The following is a 23,888-nucleotide window of genomic DNA, read 5'->3' as shown; positions in this document are numbered from 1 at the left end:
AAAATAAAGTTTGCATCTTGCGAAATACTGAAAACAATATTTCTGTGAAGACAACAATCGTGCCTCCGGTTTCATGGTGGATCAAGCAATGGGATACTACAATGAACATCCCACAATGGTAGGGGGATTGATTTGTAGAAGTTGATTTTTCGGATTGCGGACCCTAGCCATGCTGTGAATAAAGTTCATAGATTTATGAACTTTTTGTCTTGTTTGTGAACCTGAAATAATCTATGAACTTTTTATGAACTTTTGGCTGGTTTGTGAACCTGAAATAATCTATGAACTTTTTTATGAACCTGGAGTAATCTGTGAACTTTTTATGAACTTTTGGCAATTTTAGGTGGTAACCTTTTTTTTTTTTTTTTTTTTTGCTCTTCAGTGCCCTACTAACCCAGAGATCCACCTATTTATGAAAGTGACTATGGATTTATGAACTTTTTATGAACAAATTTATTTTTTCACATGAACATTTGGAGCAAATCATCTGGCAACACTGGGTTTGAGTTCCTGTCACTGTGCTCAAGATTTCGTCCGAATTGTGTGGAGATTCTACTTCGTAGCCACAAGAGAGACCTTACATACTGCCTACAAACTGTAGCGAAGGGCGGTGTTATGAAGCAGCGGTTCCAGGTACGATTCGCCATGGTATAGTGGTGTCGCGTGGTGTGCAAGAGAAAAATAAAGACCAACAAGTGGCTACCATAGTCCAAGATAGAACGATGAAGCTAGAGTAAGTTAGTTCTTCACCATAGTGACCGTTGGGAGTGATTGCTGGAGCAAAAATCGTCACGTACTATTCTTGTAGTGTTATTGTGTAAAGGATTAACAGTTTTCTTGTAAGATTTAGGTAGTTTTAATTGCTGTATTGGTGTGTTTTGTATCAATATTTCCTTATTTGGCTCTTTGTTCTATTGGTAAACAATGCCATTCGTGGTTATGATGATGTCACGAAAGAGACTGAGTGGCTCCGCAACAGGGTGATAAGTTAGTTATCACTGGGTGATAACTAATATATCGTACAGTAGCAGCACCGCTCTGTCTAGCTGTATGGTAGTTATAACCCAGCGCGGCGCTTTGATACTCCCACGCACTGGGGTTTAAGTGGTCATACGCAGTTCCTCAGTGTAAATTATGGTATCTGCATAGTTCCAGTATTATCCAGATGCACAGTAGTATCTGTCCAATGATGCAAGTTGCTTATTAATTTTACAGAACAGCAGTTATGAGGTAAATCTGAACAAACAGTTTTCCATGTCAGTGCACTCCTATATGTTACAACATAGATGTAGATGTTCTATATGAGTCCCTATGATTTAAGGCAGTTAGCTATATATATATATATATATATATATATATATATGTGCCAATGCTACATAAGGGTTTGTAGATGGATACTTGCATGGAACAGATAGAACAAAAAGGTACAACAAAAAAGTCACAAAAGTGAAAAAACTTATGGCTTAGGCAGGGATTGCACCCAGGTTGGTTATAATAACTTGGAGTTAAGGGAGGTGTGCAAATTGCCACAGTTGTTTATCTGTGGTTTTGACAAGAATGTGACTGAACTTTTCAGTGACCCTTCAGTGCCTTCATTGCCCTATAAAGAGCAAACAAAAGCATGTTTTGATTTGCTACAACACTTTAGTTGCCAGATGATGGGCATTTAATTTTGCTAAAATCCCGCATTGATACGAGCTTTTCATGCCAAGATATGATGAGCTAAAAATAATGTTTTAAAAAGGTGTACACAAAAAGGTACTGAATAGAAAGAAAAAATCTACCAACATGTGGATTCGAACCCACAACCTCTACCACTTGAACACTATGTACTGTGGTTGATGTTGCTCAAGTTTTCTCTACACATTGGCCTTCTATGCACTGTTGAGAGCAAATGGAAGAATTTGTAATAATAATCTTAGAGTAGTCGGATGATGAGTGCTTCATTATCAGCACAGATTATGTCGATTCATGCCAAGTTTGGTGAATAAGCTGCGTGACGATTAGACGGCTTTTCAGCTTTATATATAGATAAATACTAACATTGGTACCTGCCCTACGTGCAACACCATCTCCACATTAAACATGTTCATGCCAGGAAGAGGGACCAAGCATTAAACACCAGCACTGCTCATGTAGTACATGATGTCACATTTTTAAAGAGCATGAGGTTTCTTTATGCCATCCTGCTGAAATTAATGATGCAAAACACTAAAGTTTATTGTTTGTGGTTTTGACAGGAATGTAGTTCAATTATTCAATGCGTCTTCCCTACCAGTGACTTCAACATGCTGTAAAGAACAAACAAAACCTTTGCTGATTTACATGCAGGACAACTAATGTGACAATAATTAGTATATTGGGAACCAAGCATAAATATCAGTGTCCTATATTTGCTGTGTAGCATGCATGTCGATAGTGCTTTAAAGTGCACAACACTTATGCAGTACATATAGTGAAAAAATGTGCATGCAAGGCTAATTAGTTAAACTGCATGTGAGCTGCTAAGGCAATTGTATTTACAGTATACCTCCATTACATACAGGTGGTGTACACATGGTACAGTATCAGTTATACATGATGTTTACCTTACCGACTGTCACAAAGAGAAATGAACTTGGGCATAATTTAAAGCCAACACAATTTGTAATTATAGTTACTACATGGTAAGCAAAGGTTCAGAACTTGTCCTATGCTATGCACTTTCAGTTCTGATGTTGCAGTGACACGCATACCTCTTGCCATACAAAACCTCCATTTTAAAACACCTGCAGTGTAATTGACCATTAAGGTAATGTACGATCCTTTAGAGTGACAGCATGTAAGCGGGATTATAGTGAAACAGTTATGGCAGTAAACTATGGTATCTGCATGGTTCAAATATTATCATATTTTTTTAGATGCTCAGTAGTATCTGTCCAATCATGCAAGCTGCCTATTTACTACAACAGTAATGAGGTAAATCTGAACAAACAGTTTTGCATGTCAGTGCACACCTAAGTGCTTACAACAAAGATGTAGATATTCTAGATACTGGTGAAAGTTTTACCTACTCTAATACAACAAACTGGACCAACACACAGATGGACAAATATGTTGGCAATTTACCTGCCCTATCCCAAAAGTGCTATAAGAGTCCCTACGATGTGAGGCAGTTAAGTGCCAGTGCTGAAAAATTGAGCATAAGAGTTTGTAGATGAAGACTTGCATGGAACAAAAAGGTGCATCAAAAAGGACCCAAAAGTGAAAAAAAAGTTATGACCTAGGTGGGGATTGAATCCAGGTTGGTTATAATAACTTTGGTTAAGGGAGGTACACAAATTGCCACAGTTGTTTATCTGTGGTTTTGACAGGAATGTAGCTCAACTTTTCAGTGATCCTTCCCTACACCAGTGCCTTCATCGCCATAATATATATAAAGAGCAAACAAAAGTAAATATGATTTGCTACAACAACATTCGAGTTGAAAGTCGTGTTTTAAAAAGGTGTGTACAAAAAGGTACTGAGTAGAAAGAAAATAATCTGTCAACACGTGGATACGAACCCACGACCTTTTACATGTTAGTCAAGTGTTCTACCATTTGAACAGTATGTGATTTTCAAAGGTATGTTGCTCAAGTTTTCTCTACACATTGGCCTTCTACGCTCTGTAGAGAATGAATGGAAGCACACGTGAGAGTAGCCGGATGATGAGTGCTTTATTATTGGCACAGATTGTGTTGATTCACGCCAAGTTTGGTGAGTAGGCGGTGTGACGGTCAGATGGACAGACGGCTTTTCAGCTTTATAGATATATTGTAGGAAATACATTGTTTTTGATAGCTTGAAATGGCGATGGCGTTGTATCAAATTTGTCATCTCTGCTCCACCTGTACAATGTCAAGATGGAAATAAGGGTATCAGTTTCAGTAGATAGTGGAACCTGTTCATCAGGATACTTGAATTTGAGATGAGAACACTTAGCATTACTATCCCCTGGCATGTAAACTGACTAGCAAGGTCAGGACACTTTTAATTTGTCCTAAGACGTCTGTAGTACACAGGTTTTGCTGCATTCTCTGTATATCAGTTGGTCATAAAAATTTGCTTGCTGCCTTAAATCATGCTTGTGAGATGTCTCAGCCTGACAGAAAGAATGTTAGATGTATGAAGGACAAAGGTGTTGTTGAAGTTACCGTCTGATGGAGGGAAGAAATTAATAGTTGTGCTGTATGTCAAGAATTTACTGTATTTAACTATAGTAACACTTACTTATTACGTAATGTATGAGGTAATGTGCTCCGTGTGTACACAGTTAGGTGCCATCGTAGTGTATCCATGAACATTAATTAATTGGCTCAATCTCACTGCGTGTCTGTTCCAGAACCCTATACTTATCATCACCCCCTAAACAGTTGATACTGTGTCCAGTTCAGTAGCAGTTTGGCCACCAGCATTCTGATTCACCCATGATCCGCACAGTCTTGCACGTTGTGCATGCCTTCGAGTATGTATTTGTATTCCATTGTCTAAAACTTCATTGTACAATGGCAGTGATTGTTTCAACGGTACCCCAGATGGCAAGCACCTGTGTGTTCAAGTGTTGTTGTGTGTTTGTTTTTTTAACATTAGTGGTTGGCACCTGAACTGGATAGTTTTTGGACTTCACACCATGGTTACTGCACTCATACAATGAAGTTGGTGTCTGGAATAGAAGGCTTACTCATCATAGACTCTTACTCTGTCAACAAAAAACTTATATCAAACAATGAACTCACTTTGGAACAGTTACAGCAGAAACAAACAATTTTAGAGGACCCGGACGTCAAGATAGCACCCCTTATTGGAAACAAGGAAGAAGAGATCATGGAAGCAGATGATACTAAGATTAAGATTCTTCATGGTATCACCCATCTGAATAGTAAGCTGAACTCAATAGAGACAGAAAGTACTCAGCCACCACCAGTACCGACCGAAGAATATCCACACAGCTTCATCCTCACAACTGAAAGCACTCCCCCACAAGTAGTATGAGTAATTCAAGCACTGCAACCAGTCACACACCTCAAACCAGTCCCACATTAGAGGCAGTTGTTAGTGTCCCTATTATTTAGCATTGAAGCAGACACTGTTCTCAACATATTACTGTATTTAGTATGGCCAGCTACTCCACAAATTTTCTCCCAAAGTTGAGTATCCCTATATTTTTGAAAGACCCTCTGAAATTGTGGGACTATCTTGACTCAGCCATTAACATCACTCAGATGTCCAGAAACTAAGTTACCTATGAACCCAGCTACAAGGGAGTGCCTCCAGGGTGGTGGCCAGTTGACCAATAAAAGTTAAAATCGATCAGTGACACTGTACTTAAGAATAGAATTGGTCAACCACACAGACTGATTGCTGCACACATGCAATCATTGTTACACCTACCCAACTTGTATGTCAGCTTACTTACTGTACAGCTGTTTCATGATTCAGTAGAGGGACATGTCAGAAGTCTCACCTTTTTGGCAAACCAATTGACTCTTATATATGCTGACCCACTAGTGTCTGTATTATTCTGGAGATTACTACTTTGTGAAATCAGGAAGCACCTTGCTAGAGCATGTACTGATAGTGAATAGACCTTTCAGGACTTACAAGATGCAGTTCTCAAGAAAATTCACATGTTTGAATCAGTTTTAAATATGCCATCCTATCACCTCACACTCCCACAGTATCCTTCCACACTTGTATTAAAAGAGTCACAATCTAGAAGACACTAAGAAGAGAGTGTGCATCTACTGTGAGGGCTACCATGCTTGCATAAATTGTGAAGATGTTTGTTAGCCATCTAAGAGGTTGAAGCAGCATCAGAATTTGTGTTTTAACTGCCTTGCTGGACACAAGGTTTTACAATGCACCATGAGAACCAATGCTGCATATGTTCTAGGAAGCTTCTCATCAGTCTATGTAACCAGCAGAGTACAAGTAACTGTTCCATTAATCCCACAGATCAGACACTTCTGGCACTGTTACCACTCCAACCACAACAGTTGGCATGACCACCATTGCTACCAATGCTTCATCATCTATACACATAGCTGGGGACAATGTCTGTCTGTTGAAATCTGCAGTTGCCAATGGTTATGCCAACAAGATAGAAATTTCAACTAAAATACCCCTTGATGAAGGTTCCCAGAGATTATTTCTAACGGAAGGCTTGGCTGGAAGCTTATGATTACAACCAGAAAATATTCTAGCCTCATTTGGATCATCAACTAGTTTACTTTTCCCTGATGACGATGAAGCAGTAAGCCCGAACAAGCCAACTCAAAACACTTTCAACAAGTTACTATGAATTTAATATATATATATATATATATATTAAACGGAATTTTGTAGTGACTGACTGAGTAATTGACTGATGCCTTCAGATAAATGTAACTCGATAATGGCTAAGGCCACAGACTTGATTTTGTCCTTGTTTAACATTACTTCATCTTTGCTGACAGTGAAAAGTGTCGATTTGATGGTAGCGCATGATGGCTTCCTTTTGTAATGGTAATCATCTATATTTTTCAGCTACTTTGATTGCACAGGTGCTTTTTGAACAGTTCCTGATTCATAATACTGTGTGACAGGTGGAACATAAGCACAATGGATACTTAATGATAATTGGTAGCTGGGGCTTGCGGCACCATTTCTTTCTTTTTATGTGGTATGTGTGGGTTCACCAGTTATAATAATTTTATTGTACAAAAAAAGTTAACAAACAGGTGCACAAAAGTGTGGAATCTTCATCTATGTAGAGTAGGGACAATAGCACATCAATAAAAGTACTGAAACAAATTGGTAGTAGTGCACAATATTCAATCACAATAATAAGAAGTGTTATATTTATATCCCTACTGTGCATTTCTATTATGTATCTTGATCACAGTAGGGATATAACACTTGTGATTGTTTTATTGTGATTTAATATTGTACGCTACTCCAGCTTGTATCAGGACTTTTATCGACATGCTATGGTCTATACTCCTCTTGAAAATTCCTAATTTTTTGCACCTGTAAATTTTACAAGTACACAGAAAATTTGGAATTTTCTACTAGAGTAGGGACCATAGCACATCGATAAAAAAATACTGAAACAAGCTGGAGTAGTGCATGATATTACATCACAGTAAAACAATAAGAAGTGTTATATCCCTACTGTGAATTATTATTATGGTGTCTTTAGCACAGTAGGGATATAACACTTCTTATTGGTTTAATATCATGCATTACTCCAGCTTGTTTCAGTACTTTTATCAATGTGCTATGGTCCCTACTCTAGTTGCAAATTCCAAAATTTTCTGTGTACTTGTTTGTTAACATTTTTTGTAAATATTATTATTACTATGACTGGTGAACCCACGCATACTACATCTGAAATAGTGCCGCATGCCCCAGCTATATCAATTATCATCTGAAAAGTGAAGTGTCCATTACACTTTGTTGTCAGCTATTGTCATCCAGTTACACAGCATTTCAGATCTAGAATTGTTCGAAAAGCACCTCTGTAATCCATGCATACCGAAAGAAATGGTGCCGTGTGCCCAGTTATATCAATTGTTGTCTGAAAAGTGAAGTATCCATTACGCTTTGTTGTCGGCTGTGTTCAACCCGTTACACAGCAGTATGAATCGAGAACTGTTTGAAAAGAACCTCTGCAATTGAAACAGCCACTATGAAAAATATGGACGATTTCCATTACAAAGGGAAGCCATTATTTTCTATCGCCAAATTGACACATTTTTCTGTAAGCAAAGATTAATGGGACACAAAGGAGGACACTGGTAAGTCCATGAAGAATGCATTGTACGTACTGCGGTATGCTAAAAGGCACCTCTCAGGCTGAAGCAATGTCGAACAGTGAAAAAATCAAGCCTGTAGCCTTAGCCTTTATCGAGTTATGCTTGTCTGAAGGCATCAGTTGGTCAGTAGAAAATTCTGTTATATAAACTATTTTTAAAATTCTGTAGCAACTTGTTGAAAGTGTTTCGGATTGATCTGAAAGCTTGTTTGGGCTTAGTTTTACCAAACCAATACTGACTCATCGTCATCAGGGAAAACTGAGGGTGGTTTTTGGGTGATGTTATTTCATGGACCACGCCTATTCCTTTGTGGTCCCTACTATACAGTACTATCGTACTGTATGATAGTAGAGCGGCTAAGCAAAAAAATCATTTGCTTTTTGGTAAATCACCAAACTAGGTGCAATGTTTGCCTAAGATACGTTGCCATTAAAATTAACAATCATATCACGCTCAAAGAACCTGACAAGCAAAATCAATAGAAAATGCCATAAAAGTATTCAATAGTAAATATACTGAAACTTTACCTCTGAATAGACTAGCAATGGATGGTCATATTCAAAAGCTGATCGAGGGAGGTGTCCATCCAGGTCATTAACTTGCCATGTTAAGAAGCTCAGAGGGTCATGGTATATGAAACCATAGATATACAATATATTATTTCTATTGGATTGTGCCTGCACGTTTAACACTGAAATATCATACAGTACGTTAGTATTGTGTAGTAGGGACCACAAAGGAGCATGGCCCACGAAATAACATCACCCAAAAACAGCTTCAATTTCCCCTGACGATGATGAGGCAGTATTGGTTAGGTAAAACTAAGCCCAAACAAGCTTTCAGACCGACCCGAAATGCTTTCAACAAGTTGCTACAGAAATTTAAAAAAAATATTTAACAGAATTTTCTGCTGACTGAGTAACTGACTGATGCCTTAAGACAAGTGTAAGTCGATAACGGCTAAGGCTACGGGTATGATTTTATCACTGTTTGACATTGCTTCAGCCCGATAGGTGCATTTTGGCATACTGCAGTACATAGAATGCATTCTTCATGGACTTACCAGTGTCCTCCTTTGTGTCCCATTCATCTTTACTGACAGCAAAAAGTGTTAATTTGGTGGTAGCACGTGATGGCTTCCCTTTGTAACGGAAATCGTCCATATTTTTCATAGTGGCTGTTTTGCTAGCAGAAGAGCTTTTCGAACGGTTCTTGATTTGTACTGCTGTGTAACAAGTTGAGCATAGCCAACAATGAAGCGTAGTGGATACTTCACTTTTTAGGCCGAACGATAATCGATATAACCGGGGTGCACGAATTAACATAGCTGGGGCACGTGGCGCCATTTCAGATGCAGTATGCGTGGGTTAACCAGTTATAATAATTATTTATATTAAAAAGTCAACAAGCAAATACACCAAAAAATTGGAATTTTTAACTAGAGTAAGGACCATAGCACATTGATAAAAAGTACTGAAACAAGTTGGAGTAGTCCATGATATTAAATCACAGTAAAACAATAAGAAGTGTTATATCCCTACTGTGCATTTCCATTATGGTATCTTGAGCACAGTAGGGATATAACACTTCTTATTGTTAAACCAGGCGTGCGCCCACAGCCGGTCAAAGGCCGGCTGTGGGAGCGCGCCTGGTTTACTGAAATTGTTTTTGTAAAAGTGTGTGTGTGTGTACCTATCTACCTATGTTTGTCCGTACGCACCCACGTGAGCAAAATCGTTAAATAATGGTAAAAGCAGCTTTTACGTAAGAAGTAATAGCGAAATGAAGTCTGCATTAAACTACTGCACAGGTGAACTTTACTCTGAGGTGGTTTCTTTTCGGTGGACTGAAATACGGGTGTGGCGACTTTCCTCAGACTGCCTTCCCTTTGAGGTTTTCAGGCGTTTAGCAACTGAAAAACAATGGTGCAGGCCTCGTACGCTACCAGGAATAGCCTATCGCTTCGAGCTGAAAGGGGGCGCATCCCTTACATACGCGAACGAAAATGAAGAGCAGCTTTGAGGAAGAATTTGTGGGAAAAAACACGTTAGTCACACTATAAAACAGTTTAGAAGATACTTCTGTGCGTAATATGTTGGTAAAAGCGGTTTGTTTAACAAACGCTTCCTTAGCAGTGCATAGCAACGTAATTGAACGAATTACAAAAATTTCATGAATTATGAAATACGAGAGTTCGCTAATAATATTATTGTACAACCTAAAACCACCCTATTGTAAAATAGTAATACATAGTTGGTTAATTCATGGTAGCATATACTGTCTATAGTTAATTCCAGATGAGTTAGCTAGTTGCATGGCGCCTGGTTTTTAGAAGTAGCATAACATCAACTTGTTTTACTCTGGTTTAATATCATGGACTACTCCAACTTGTTTCAGTACATTTTATTGATGTGCTATGGTCCCTACTCTAGTTGTAAATTTCAATTTTTTTTGGTGTACTAGTTGGCTTCAATAGAAGTGTTTAAAAACAGTTTATTTTACCACGTTTTGAAAGATTTTTTGATTGCACTTGCAAATTTGAAATACATTAATGCGATTTAAACAAAATGAACATTTTGAATGCACTTGTATCATTTCCTAACAAGCTAGAAATGGGCTTATAGCCTAGTTTAAAAGCTTCCAAACATGCCCTAAAGCCATTATTTTGACGTGGCACAATATCTCAAATAATGTACTCACCTTTCACAGAAAATTTGATGCTATTATCACAAAGTAAATGATTTCATCAAAATTTGTTGCTTTACTAATATGTTGTATACAAGATTAAGTTACAAGATAGGTCACTCAATATCTTTAGATGTATGTATGTGCTACAATGTTAGCTACACCAAGCCCCTGCTAATGTCATACAATATATACATACCAAAATAGGGAAAGTTGCATGGTGATAAAGCTTATTGAGATGATTTGCAGTAAAACTATATATAGCTTAAAACTGTTAATTAAAACTAATGGGATACTTTTGCACTTGAAGGTATTGTGAAGCTGGTTTTAGGGTGATATTTTTGACCAGAAAAGCCCAAACCTCAAACCTTTATGATCCCTAATATACAGTACTACTGTACTGTTTAATAACTATACATTATTAGCTAATATCTAGCATAAAATGGGAAAGCATTGTTGGGAAAAAGTTTTGCATTTTTTTTGCAATTTCGAAGTAAAATGGCACCTTGGCAGTATTGGTTAGGTATAACAAAGCCCTAAAGTATCTTCACTACAACCTAAAATGCTTCCAAAAAGTTGCTACAAAATATCAAGAAATTTCTACTGCATAACTGACAGACTGGTTGCCTAACTAATACCTTTAGACAAGCATAACTCAATAATGGCTAAGGATACGCATGGCTAGATTTTTTTTTTTACTGTTCGATATCGCCTCAGCCAGACAGGTGCCTTTTGGCATACCTCGGTATGTACAATACACACATCAAGACTTACATTTGTCCTCCTTTGTGTCGCATTTCTTTTTTGCTGACAATCCAAGGTATCAATTCGTGGTAGCTTGTTAGCTTCCCTTGTATTATCCAGTAGAGATTGAATTCATTGCAGAGGAACTTCTCTGACTGTTCTTCATTTGTAATGTAGTGTAATAGGCTGAACATAGTTAAAAGTGAAGCATAATTATCATTTCCACTTTTAAGTCAATAGTTGACCGTTGGAGCATGAGAATCGTTTGTATTTTTCATGGTGACTGGAGAGGTGCTTCTCCTACTGTTTTTCATTTCTAGAGCTGTGCAACAGGCTGAACATAGCTGAAAGCAAAGTGTAATGGATACTTCGCATTAGAGTCAGTAATTGATAGTTAAGGCGTGCGTTCAAATGAAAAGATTAACTCAGGAACCATTCTATCTTTTGATGCGGTATATGCAGGTTCACCAGTCATAATAATGTTACAAAAACAATTATAAGTTTAAAGTTTCAGTAGGGAAACAGAAGAGGTCACCTACACCTGCAAATATACTAGTTCAGTCATGGGTGTACACTGAATTAATGTTATTAAAATGTTCACTAGTATATCTGCAGGTGTAGGCAACCTCCCTTGTTCCCCAAGTATTTTCTATGATCCCTAGTCAATCTTTACAATTTCTATTATTTTCTTATACGTACTTGTCGTGATATAACTATTATGCTAGTGCTGATGTTCTTACACTTGTACACATCAGTGTAGTTGTTTTTTTTTTACTATTAGAAAGCACAATTGGAGGGTGAAGTTATATCACAGAAGGTGAAAACTGATCAGGATATTAATCAACTGAAAATAGACATTGACAGGCAGAAGAGGGAGACAAGCAAACAAAAGAGGGAAGCTGAACGGCAAAGGATTGAGGCTGAACAACAAAGGATGGAGGCTGAACAACAAAGGATGGAGGCTGAACAACAAAGGACGGAGGCTGAACAACAAAGGACGGAGGCTGAACAACAAAGGATTGAGGCTGAACAACAAAGGATGGAGGCTGAACAACAAAGGACGGAGGCTGAACAACAAAGGATGGAGGCTGAACGACAAAAAGAAGTGGTTAATAGACAGAAGAAACAAATAGATGATCTACAACAACAACTCAAACATCTAACTCCACTGTCACAGACAAACTTAGCATACAGTACAGTTGAAAAGGTAAAGTAGTAGACAGAACTAGAATAGTTAGTAAACTAAAATGGTCATTGTTCTTAACTACAATTCCTAAAATCAGTTATGTATGTTGTTGATGATATAACATCAAGCTGGTAATGATTGTTATTGGAATCTTTATGGGAAATTTAAAATGCATGGAAGAGTAGTAATGGCAAATATATTGTACTATTGCTAGTAGCTAATAACTGTTTTACTACCAAGCAGTAAATTGTATGGTAAACTTATTGTGTTTTTCTGTTTTAAAGGTGAAGACACATCAGTTGGTTGCTACTGATCAAAGAGGGGAAGGAAATGAACAGAGGAAGGAGGTTAATCATGTCAAACCAGTTGTTGACTTGCAGAGAAGAACTAATGGTCCACCAGCCCAAAGGAAAGATCAAATTCAGATGAGTCATCCACAAACTAAGCAAACTGCAGCAACCAATATGCTAAAAAAAGTCAGTCAACTCATACGAATGTATTGTAACTCTTGTTGTTATCATTCTTCCACTTGTACAATAATCATATTAAGTGATCCAGTCTGGGAAAATTGGTCTTATCGCCTATTGAGAAATGCCGGTTTTAAGTATTCAACTCTTTGTAGGTTGCCAATGATCGAAGCTACATACCTGTACTAAATTTTCACATGTTTTACATCCCATCAAAAGAAAGAAATGTTGCTGCGTGCCCCAGCTATCATTATTATTATTGTCTGAAAAGTGAAGTATTAAAAAAGGGCGCTGCCAAGCAAAGTAGGATCAGTCAACCAAGCTTATTCAACATGACTGGTAAGAACAAGGACTAATATCAAATTGCGGCCAAGTGAATGTAGTATTACCCATTCTCTTTGTATATAGCTATAGCTATAAATAAAACTAGAGCAAATACACATGCAACTGTTATTAAATTGTCATTTGGCCGCTTTTTAAATCACACACTACAAAAAAAGTGGCCAATGACAATTTAATAACAGTTGCATGTGTATTTGCTCTAGTTTTTATTATACAGCTATAGCTAGATACAAAGAGAATGGGTAATACTGCATTCACTTGGCCGCAATTTGATATTAGTCCTTGCTCCTACTCGTTTAAATTAACAGATTGATCATGGTAATATTTCAATCTACTTGGCCACAACTTGATATCAGTCCTTGTTCTTACCAGTCATGTTGAATAAGCTTGTTTGACTGATCCTACTTTGCTTGGCAGCACCCTTTTTTACAGCCCCAAGGCTGTTTTTGTTTTAGGACATCACACATTTTTGTCACTGAGCAAGACCAAAAAAAATATTGCATAAAGCTAATAGCTAGTTTCATACAGGCCACAACAGCTTCAACAATTATTGTGTGTACTATATCATAGCTTGGGACATGAAGTGGCAAAACCAAAGAATGTAGTTTGGTACAAGTAGGTAGGTACTTGTCGGTGTTGCAACCTCGGTAGGGTATGGCTTCTAGGCACCATTAAAATCATCAGTGAACAGATTGAGCAAAGGCCATTTCCTGGCAGGTGAGAATGTGCCCCAAACTTCTTATTATACTGGATTGTCCCTTGAAATGCACAAACAAAGCTTGTTAGCTACTTCAGACCCACTAGTAAATAACAACTGAATAACAGACACTTATGAGAATAGCATGAGTGATAGCAAGTTCATTGAGTTTACTACAGTGATCATGTTCACCTAGTGTTGACGCTTACGGCCGAATTTGCACCAAGTTCACTGACTGTAAATAAATTCTACTGTAGTTAGATGTGTCTTAAATTTAAGATAGGGTTCTAAAAGACCATAAAATAAATCAGCAATCAGCGTAGGTGATGTTATTATCCTGTGAGCGCACATATTAAAATTAACTCACCACTTCCCAGAAAAACAGCAGGTCATAATTGAGCGAAACTACTCCATATTATGTTTAATTACATATCAAAGATTGTCCCATGAAACACAAGAGTGAATGAATTAAACTTTGAGAAAATCGCTTATGGTGGCTCTCGCAAGAGAGGTGGAGTTTCAAGATTTGTACTGAAGAAATTAAACTTACCTAGCCAAAGAACTTGTGATTACAAATCCAAGGCTGTAGAACTATTACAATCTAAGATATAAGAGTTTAAAAAACAAGTGACCCGCGCTAATGAGTATGTGAAGAAGAAGAATACGACGTTTCTAGCAAAATTTCATGCAGTGTTACTAAAATATAACAGGCATTTCTTACTTAGTAATACCCTTATATAACAATATATCAAAGGTTTTGTTGTATTGCGATGTTTTTTTGTTTTTTTTTACGAAAGAATAGTTTTAAAGGTAGGTTTTAGGTGTGTGTTCTATTAGAGTTAGTTGTTTGTGTAAATAACTTATGGTAGTCGTGCACCCTACCGCGCGACTCACTACCGTGAGTCTTGATTTATTCGCTTGTCCGGGTGTCTACTGCTGTATTTCCCACACTGCTTATCTTATGAAGCTGAAACTTAGCCAGTCTATTCCTCTGTCCCTGTAGACAACAAAGAAGCAATAAAATGAATTTTGATAAATGTGCATATATCGAAAGTCTTCTAAAATTAGGTCACATTTAATAAATACTCACCATGTAATAAAGTAGATACCACTCACTATCACATAAATCAAGATTTGTAGGAATAGTTGATTCACAATAAACGGTACTCCAAAATAATTACAACCGACTGCTGTACATTTTCACTATTTCAAGTGTACTTGCAAGAAGGTAGCTGTGCAGCAGAGAGTTAGCAACATGATAACTAAAAACTCACACCAGGTGGTGACTTCATCAGTCTTGGCAAGTGCCTGAGGAGCCACACATCCAGGATTTCCTCTACATTCAATCACTACTAAACAGCACAATCAACTTTGCATGTTTCATAATGGTTGTTTATTGCTGTTCTTTTGTGTAATAATTCCATGCAAATTGACAGTTCTTTGTGTGAAGCTTGCTGCAGAATGCCACTTACTAGATTTAGTGTTTCTCCTTTCTTTGTGCAAACCAAACTGCTTCAAGTTTCATTCATGCTTCATGGCAGTAGATTCTACAACACTCCATCATGAGCTCCATTCTTTTGTCCGTAGAGGGATCATACCTGTAATAAAGCACATGTGCATAAAATCAGTTACAGAATGGTTAAGTATTCCTGTAGTGCTATATAATATATGTGATTGGAACTACAAAAACCATTCTTATCGCCCAAGACAGGAAATTTGATTTTTTCGTGCAAACACAAAGCTTAATGAATGCACTATCAAGTTTCACTGTCATAGTCGACCAGAGTAAAGTAGTCTGCTTTTTAAAAGCACAATGGTGAGCCGTATGAGTGGTCTGGGGTCTTGATGGAGCCCTGGCCAACCAGGAGATGGCTGTGTGTGGCTGTACAGCTCTGTGGTGTTTGGACAATGACCTGTGCTTTAAATTTCCTTTCATTTTAGCCAGTTCTGAGCCCTGAATGGCCCATAACTTGGCCTAATTCATCCCAACACGTTCCTTTTCAATTTTTAAACACCATCTTGCCCGCCTTCCAGGATCCCCGCCTCCCACCCTTTTTGCAGCTCGCCTGATACAGTCAACCTCGGTTTAAAAACTATCTAAAATGGCAGGAAGCTTAGTTGTTGATTACTTCTTCAGTCGATGATCAGGAAGGTAAGAAATGGTTGTAAAACGTGTGAAAATTTGGTTTGCTTAGCTACCACCATTGGCCAGCTACAACACTCTGAATATTTAAAACCGACGTTTCTCGATACTTTTAAATGGGCGATAAGACTGGTTTTCCCAGAAACAGTCACATATAGTGTACCTACCATCACCCATGATTGGAAATTTAACTGTAGCCATGTCGTCAATAACGATGCATAGCTCTCCAATCTCTTGAGCCTAATGACTACAAGTACACAGGAATTTTCAACTAGAGTAGGGACCATAGCACATTGATAAAAAGTACTGAAACAAACTGGAGTAGTGCCGATATTAAATCACAGTAAAATAATAAGAAGTGTTATATCCCTACTTTACATTTCTATTATGGTATCTTGAGCACAGTAGGGATATAACACTTCTTATTGTTTTACTGTGATTTAGTATCATGCACTCTCATAACTCCAGCTTGTTACGTTTTATTGATGTGCTATGATCCCTACCCTAGTTGAAAATTATTTTGTGTAATTGTTTGTTAACTATTTTTTGTAAATAATTATGATTGGTGAATCCACGCATACTGCATCAGAAATTGTGCCACGCACCCTAGCTATATCAACTGTTGTCTGAAAGGTGAAGTATCCATTACGTTTTGTTGTCAGCTATGTTCAACCCACTACACAGCACTTCGAATCAAGAACTGTTCGAAAAGCACCTCTGCAATCAAAATAGCCACTATGAATACTACGATTTCTGTTACGAAGGGAGACCACGACGTGCTACCGCCACTTTTTGCTGTCAGCAAAGATGACAAAGGAGGACTCTGGTAAGTCCATGAAGAATGCATTGTACATACTGTGGTATGCCAAAAGGCATCTCTCTGGTTGAAGTGACGTCAAACAGTGAAAGGCCCGTAGTCTTAGCCGTTATCGAGTTACACTTGTCTGAAGGCATCAGTCAGTTACTCAATCAGTAGAAAATTCATTAAATAGTTTTTTTTTTAAATTCCGTAGCAACTTGTTGAAAGTGTTTCAGGTCAATCTGAAAGCTTGTTTGGGCTTAGTTTTACCTAACCAATACTGCCTTATCGTTAGGGGAAATTGAGGCTAGTTTTTGGGTGACGATATTTCGTGGGCCACACCTACTCCTTTGTGGTCCCTACTATACAGTACTATTGTACTGTATGATATATTTGTGTGCATGATGTGTGAATATGGAAACTTGTAACCAAGTTAAGAACTTGATATTATTGCACTAGTCCTTGACAACAATATACTGTCATGCTAAGAATTAAACTTTATCACATGGTTTGAATGTACATCGAGACAGTGCTGGTGAAAATGGTTCAATTGGTACATAAACATCTTTCAAATTTTTATGACTCATAACATTTTTAATTGTGCATAATCTACCCATGTCAGTACTGAGATATAACCTGTTATGTGATGGGGTGTAGTTAGTGTCCACTTGCCTGGCTTGGTCACATATCACATGCACACATGAGCCAATTTTAAGAAACCAAATGTACACCTAGTCAGCTTGAGCCAATTAAGCTTTAAAAATAGCTTATTATGCTATTGAGCAGTGCTAAAAATCCAGCTTATTATTGGTTTCTAAATCAAGATTATGCTCTAGAGTTGGCTGTTTTATTAGAGTATATTATCCTTCACTGAATGCTGTATTAGAGTAGGTGACTGCTCTATTAGAGTATATTGATCTTATTTCTGTGAAGTGTGAATAATCAGCCTAACACAGCATTGCACATTTTCTTGATATGAAATACAGTACTAAGGTGTAGTGTGTTTATGTTTTGCTGTATTTTTGGCATGTTCATTTCACATTAAAGAAAAAACTTGGAGTTTTAGTGTAGCACAGTAGGGATATTCACTTCTTATTGTTTTACAGTATTCGAACATTACGTACTACTCCGATCCAGCTTGTTTCAGTACTTTTTATTGCAGCATTATACACTGTCCCTAATCTAATTTAAAACTCCAGTTTTTTCTTATATTTGTTTGTGGAGTTTTTTTGCAAGCTCATGACCACTAAATATCTGCTGAGTTACTCACAGCACTATTATACTAGACTATGACTCATACAATAATAACTGATCAGTGGGCGTGGCTCTACATAAGCCTGCAGACAATAATGGACGTGGATTCATGCATACCTATGGACTGATGAATGGGCGTGGCTACCATATGTCTACAGACAGTAATTTACGTAAGTGGGCGTGGCTCACGAAAGAAGCAGAGCTACGCTATGACGTGTAGTAACATGTCCACATTTAATTTAGCACGTGGGGTCAGACCCGAATATCTGTAAAGCAGGACCTGGATTACCCGACTTGGTTTAACATTGTTACTAAATAAACTATATTTATTGACTTACACATTGCTATATAGTTCGCCTTGAGTTGCTCTCTCTGATCGATATCAACAGCGAGTCATGTACACATGTGTTTTTGGTGCAACCGGCGACCACGTGTATTCGAATAGTTTGATGCAATATACACCTGGTATGGAAGCCGTACTGTAGTCTATTAACACTCAGCGGTCAGCGGTAGAACCTTGACTGATGGCCATGGTAAAGAAGGATAATAGGTAAGACAATAGTGCAAGCATTGTATGCTTATCAATATACCAAAGGTTTTTTCTTAAGCGAACTAGAAACGTTTCTGCAAAAAATTTAGGGCTGTAGTCACTTTCCCGCTACGCTTGACTGAAGGTGTCAGGCAGGCAGGCGGGCGGGCGGGCGTGCAAGCAGGCAGGCAGTAGAAAATTCTGTTGAATAATTTTTTTTTCTAAATTCTGTAGCAACTTGACGCAAATGTTTCGGGTCGATCTGAAGACACTTTTGGGCTTGGTTTTACCCAACCAATACTGTCATGTCATTGTTAGGAAAAATCGTGGCAGGTTTTTGGGTTATATTATATCACGGATCGCCCCCACACCTTCGATGTCCCTAATATACAGTACTATCATACTGTATGATATCTTAAAAATCATTTTATTATGCTGGCATTAAGCTTGATGCTGGCATTAAGCTTGATGCTTTTGCTAGCCTGTTAAACTCAGAATTGTGCCATCAGGGTTGGAGCAAGCCTAGGACATGTACCTTGTTTAAAAATAATCCTAATTCAAATGTAGGGAGATCAATGGGAGATCATTCTCTCTTATTAGGAGATCAGAAGCAAATTCTAGTGTACAATACTCCTGTATACTCATCAAGTACATTGTTTACCATGTTATATATAACTACACTGTACCAACCTGGGATACAACTTCCCATTAGGAGCATTCTTTACCATGTTACAACTTCATTGGAATACAGCATGAAGTCAACATGTTGCATCACTTGACCTTCACTATGTACATGTTTCATATTGTATGTAAAACCTATATAGCCATAGTACAGTTATGATTGTGGGATACAATTTTGTTATACAAACTTATAACACACTATTATTACCCATAAAGATGGACTTAACTAACACATCTAATACATTAGAATGCACTACAAACTCACAACTACTCACACACTACTTCTTTGATATTGAAGACAATGTGGGGACAGTACTACTGTTATCTACTAGCTGTGTGCCACATGTTCCATTTCTGTATGTTAATATCACAACAACAAAACTTGTCTGTATGAATGGTACCATCACAATTCACCTTTTTAATTTCACACCAGATTACAAGAGACACTTTGTCACAATTTGTTCCATTCTCATGTGGTTCAATGCAATGGTCATGTCACTTTCACATCCCACACTTGAAACAAAAATCAGTTGTATAGGCTTTATTAATACAGATTGCACTGAATGTATCTGTATAGCAAGGAAGTCAGCAAACTAGAAGGAAATAGTCACAAACTGTTGGTAACATGGACATGGTCAGGATTTGCCTGATAAGTAAGTACACCCTTGACCTCTGGCACTAACATGTCATGCCCTTGAGCATCATGCCACTACGTTAGAGGTATAACTTGTACATTACAACAAAACACATCAGTTACTCTAAAATTGCTTCACATCTTGTATATGTGTGAGGGCATGGCATGTTAGTGCCAGAGGTCGAGGGTGTACTTACTTATCAGGCAAATCCTGACCATGCATGTCCATGTTACCAACAGTTTGTTATGAGATCGAAACAAGGACCATTTTATTCGCCATTCATAGGCAATTCTTTTGATACGCTGTATCTAAAGCCAACCCATCACGCAAAACTAAGCCAGTGTAAAATTCCTAACAAAGTACAAACATTTAATATTTACACAACAATAAAACTAGCCTTGTAGAAATCTCTCCATAACTTTGGCTGTGTTTGTCCTATTTACTTCAAATAAAGCTCAGAGAGCCCACCAATTAGAGGCGAACCATTTGATATACAAGATCATGTGATGTGGTTTATTAAAACAAAAAGGCGGACTGTTTTTATTGATTGTGTCAAGAAGAAATCTATCACGTGCAGGTGTTTGAAACTCACCTTACTGCTTGTAAAACATTGGTTCTACACCTTATACTGTTGTTTATATTATTGCCAGGCGAGTCTTGTAGTATAAGTTGTTATACCATTGAGCACTACTAGGGGCTTTGTCAACACTATAAACTTATTATATATTTTAATAAGACATAATAACACATAATAATCATAAAACGTGTGGGTTTTCAAGGTAGAATGCATACAATTCTTTAATCCTTAAAGGGTTATTAAGGTGTATCAACACTTCACCTCATGTACTCCACCTCCACATAATTATTGTGTTAATATGGTCTTGTAGAATAATGTACACAAACTAGTATCTACTATGTGGATCAGTTACTTGTGACCTTTATGTGTTAATTGTATATATACCTCATTGTTAACAGTTGTCATGACAACATTGTTTACTCTTACAGGACTCACCAGAGTTTTCACTAGCCCTACAAAGTGGACGATATCAACTAAACTGGACAACCTGTAGTCCATTACCAACTGCAATGTACTGGGCACATGCTACTGTAATCAAATCAGTTATGTATATTGGGGGAGGAGTCTGTCCTGATCGTACTAAAATATACAATGTATATGCTTATCATTTAGAAGAAGACAGATGGGATAGCTTACCACCACTCCAACAATATTGTGGTGTTCCAGTCAACATCACTGACAAGCTGACCAGCATCAGTGGATATGACTCTGCTACCCACAAAGCTACTAACAAAGTGACGACATTTAGTGACAACAGTTGGAGAAATGATATATTCCCAAACCTGCTAATAGCAAGATTATGCCCTGCTGTTGTACCCTACCAGTCATATATCATTGTGGCTGGTGGTTATGGTGATGATGGTACTCTACTGGATACCATAGAAGTACTAGATATTAACATATTACAATGGAGGATTGTGAACACTCACCTCCCCCAGCCAATGTGTGGTCCATCTGCCACCATGTGTGGTGAATCATTAGTGATTGTTGGATTTGATACTGCAGATAATAAGCATTCCAATAAAACATTCCTAATTGACATTAATGAAATAACCAGTAAACAACAACTTACAACTTCAACTGGTGAAGACAACAAGTGGAGCAGATTAGCTGATGCTCCATACTTTAAGACAACTCTCATTCCAAATAGTTCTCCTCCTGTTATTATAGGGGGTGATGATGAACAAGACAAGACAACCAATGACATTACCTTATATGATGATGTTACAAAGAGTTGGAGGAGAGTATCTTCCATACCTACAAACTGTTCATGGACTACAGTAACAATCATCAACAATGTGATAATAGTGGCTGGTGGATGTGTTGACAATAAGACTATAGAGACTGCTGAAGCTACTAGCCTGACCAGTGTTGTTATGGGACATCTTGAAGAGATTAATTAACTGAATGGCTTTATTTATAAATTAATTACTTGTAAACACATATTTTGTATTTTATCTAACTGTACACTACATACTGATGTGTACATTTTATATTATTGTTTATTGTGTGAAATAATTGTTAAAATTTTACATACTTTACAATTTTGTACTGTATATAAATGTATATGTTAATTTTGTAATAACAAAAAAAATATAGAAAGGAATTCAGATGATTGGTGTTGGATATAGGATTGAAATAATTTATAATTATTTGATATCTCACACATCTAAACATGGACAACAATTCTGACAGTGACAAGGACGTCAGATCTAGACTAGTGTGACCAGTTAATTAGGCCAGAGCCTCTCCACTTTTTGGCTGAAAATAAACCTGTCAAGCTTGACTATGCCAAAACTAAAGGTAGTGCACACACAATACTTATCATTAATTTTATTTACTGGCAACAAGAGTTCATATATAACAACACTTATCTAACTTGTCTTTCACCCAGAAAGCTTTGTTTATCTTTGTAGTTTATACTTTAAACATTCCTTACAGTTAAATTATCTATATCTCTTTTATCTTTAACATTGAACACCTGTCAGATAGCTAACTAGCTTGCACACACTATTATAGCCTAATACACGCTAGTCAAGTGTTCTACTATTTGAACAGTATGTGGTTTTCAAAGGAATGTTGCTCAAGTTTTCTCTACACATTGGCCTTCTACGCACTGTAGAAAACGAACAGAAGCATGCATGAACTCGTGATAACAATCTTAGAGTAGCCAGACGATGAGTGCCTCATTATCAGCACAGATTGTATCAATTCATGCCAAGTTTGGTGAGTAAGCGACGTGATGGTCAGACGGACAGACGGCTTTTCAGCTTTATATATAATAGATAGATTTTATGAAATGCATTGTTTTTGATAGCTTGAATGGCAATGGTGTTGTATCAAATTTGTCTTCTCTGCTCCACCTGTACAATGTCAAGATGAAAATAAGGTTATCAGTTTCAGTAGATAGTGGAACCTGTTAATCAGGATACTTGAATACAAGATCAGAACACCTAACATTACTATCCCCTGGCATGCAAACAGACCAGCAAGGTCAGGACACTTTCAATTTGTCCTAAGGTGTTTGTAGTACACAGGTTTTGCTGCATTCCCTGTATATCAGTTGGTCATAAAAAATTGCTTGCTGCCTTAAATTATGCTTGTGAGATGTCTCAGCCTTACAGAAAGAACATTACATGTATGAATGACAAAGGTGTTGTTGAAGTTACTGTCTGATGGAGGGAAGTAATTAATAGTTGTGGCTATTATGCCAAGGATTTACTGTATTTAACTATAGTGACAATTTGCCTCCTAAACATTTGATGCTGTGACCAGCAGTTTGGCCACCAACTTTCTGATCCACCCGTGATCCGCACAGTCATGCACGTTGTGTATGCTGTTGAGTACGTATTTGTATGCCATTGTCTAAAACTTCACTGTACCATGGCAGTGATCATTTCAACAGTACCCCAGATGGCAAGCACCTGTGTGTTCAAGTGCTGTTGTGTGTTTGTTTTTTTAACATTAGTGGTTGGCACCTGAACTGAATAGTTTTTGGACTTCACACCGCACTCATACAATGAAGTTGTTTTCTGGAATAGAAGGCTTACTCATCATAGACTCTTACTCTGTCAACAAAAAACTTATATCAAACATTGAACTTACTTTGGAACAGTTACAGCAGAAGAAAACAATTTTAGAGGACCTGGACATCACGATAACACCCCTTATTGGAAATGATGAAAAGATATCATGGAAGCAGAATATACTAAGATTAAAATTCTTCATGGTATCGCCCATCCGAATATCAAAATAGAGATAGAATGTACTCAGCCACCACCAGTACTGAAGAATATCCACACAGCTTCATCCTCACAACTGAACCCCCACAA

General features: G+C 37.5%; 1 protein-coding gene across 2 annotated transcripts in view; it reads left to right on the top strand.

Annotated features, from left to right (window-relative positions):
- Positions 1 to 22,142, top strand: part of LOC136258597 (probable serine/threonine-protein kinase kinX) — a 32,307-nt gene extending 10,165 nt beyond the window's left edge. The window contains exons 2-5 of one of the 2 annotated variants that reach the window (XM_066051933.1): positions 12,028 to 12,186; positions 12,334 to 12,453; positions 12,717 to 12,908; positions 20,985 to 22,142. In XM_066051933.1, the coding sequence (XP_065908005.1) occupies positions 12,028 to 12,186; positions 12,334 to 12,453; positions 12,717 to 12,908; positions 20,985 to 21,959 (1,446 nt within the window). In that variant the 3' untranslated portion in view covers positions 21,960 to 22,142. Of the gene's footprint in view, positions 1 to 12,027; positions 12,454 to 12,716; positions 12,909 to 20,984 lie in introns of both variants that reach the window. The other variant, XM_066051932.1, reaches the window with a different exon arrangement.
- Positions 22,143 to 23,888: the final 1,746 nt, after the last annotated feature.

This window comes from Dysidea avara, chromosome 6, assembly GCF_963678975.1.
Source record: "Dysidea avara chromosome 6, odDysAvar1.4, whole genome shotgun sequence".
NCBI classification, from domain to species: domain Eukaryota; kingdom Metazoa; phylum Porifera; class Demospongiae; order Dictyoceratida; family Dysideidae; genus Dysidea; species Dysidea avara.
The sequence above is the reverse complement of the archived record's forward strand: the minus strand, read 5'-3'. Positions and strand labels throughout refer to the sequence as shown.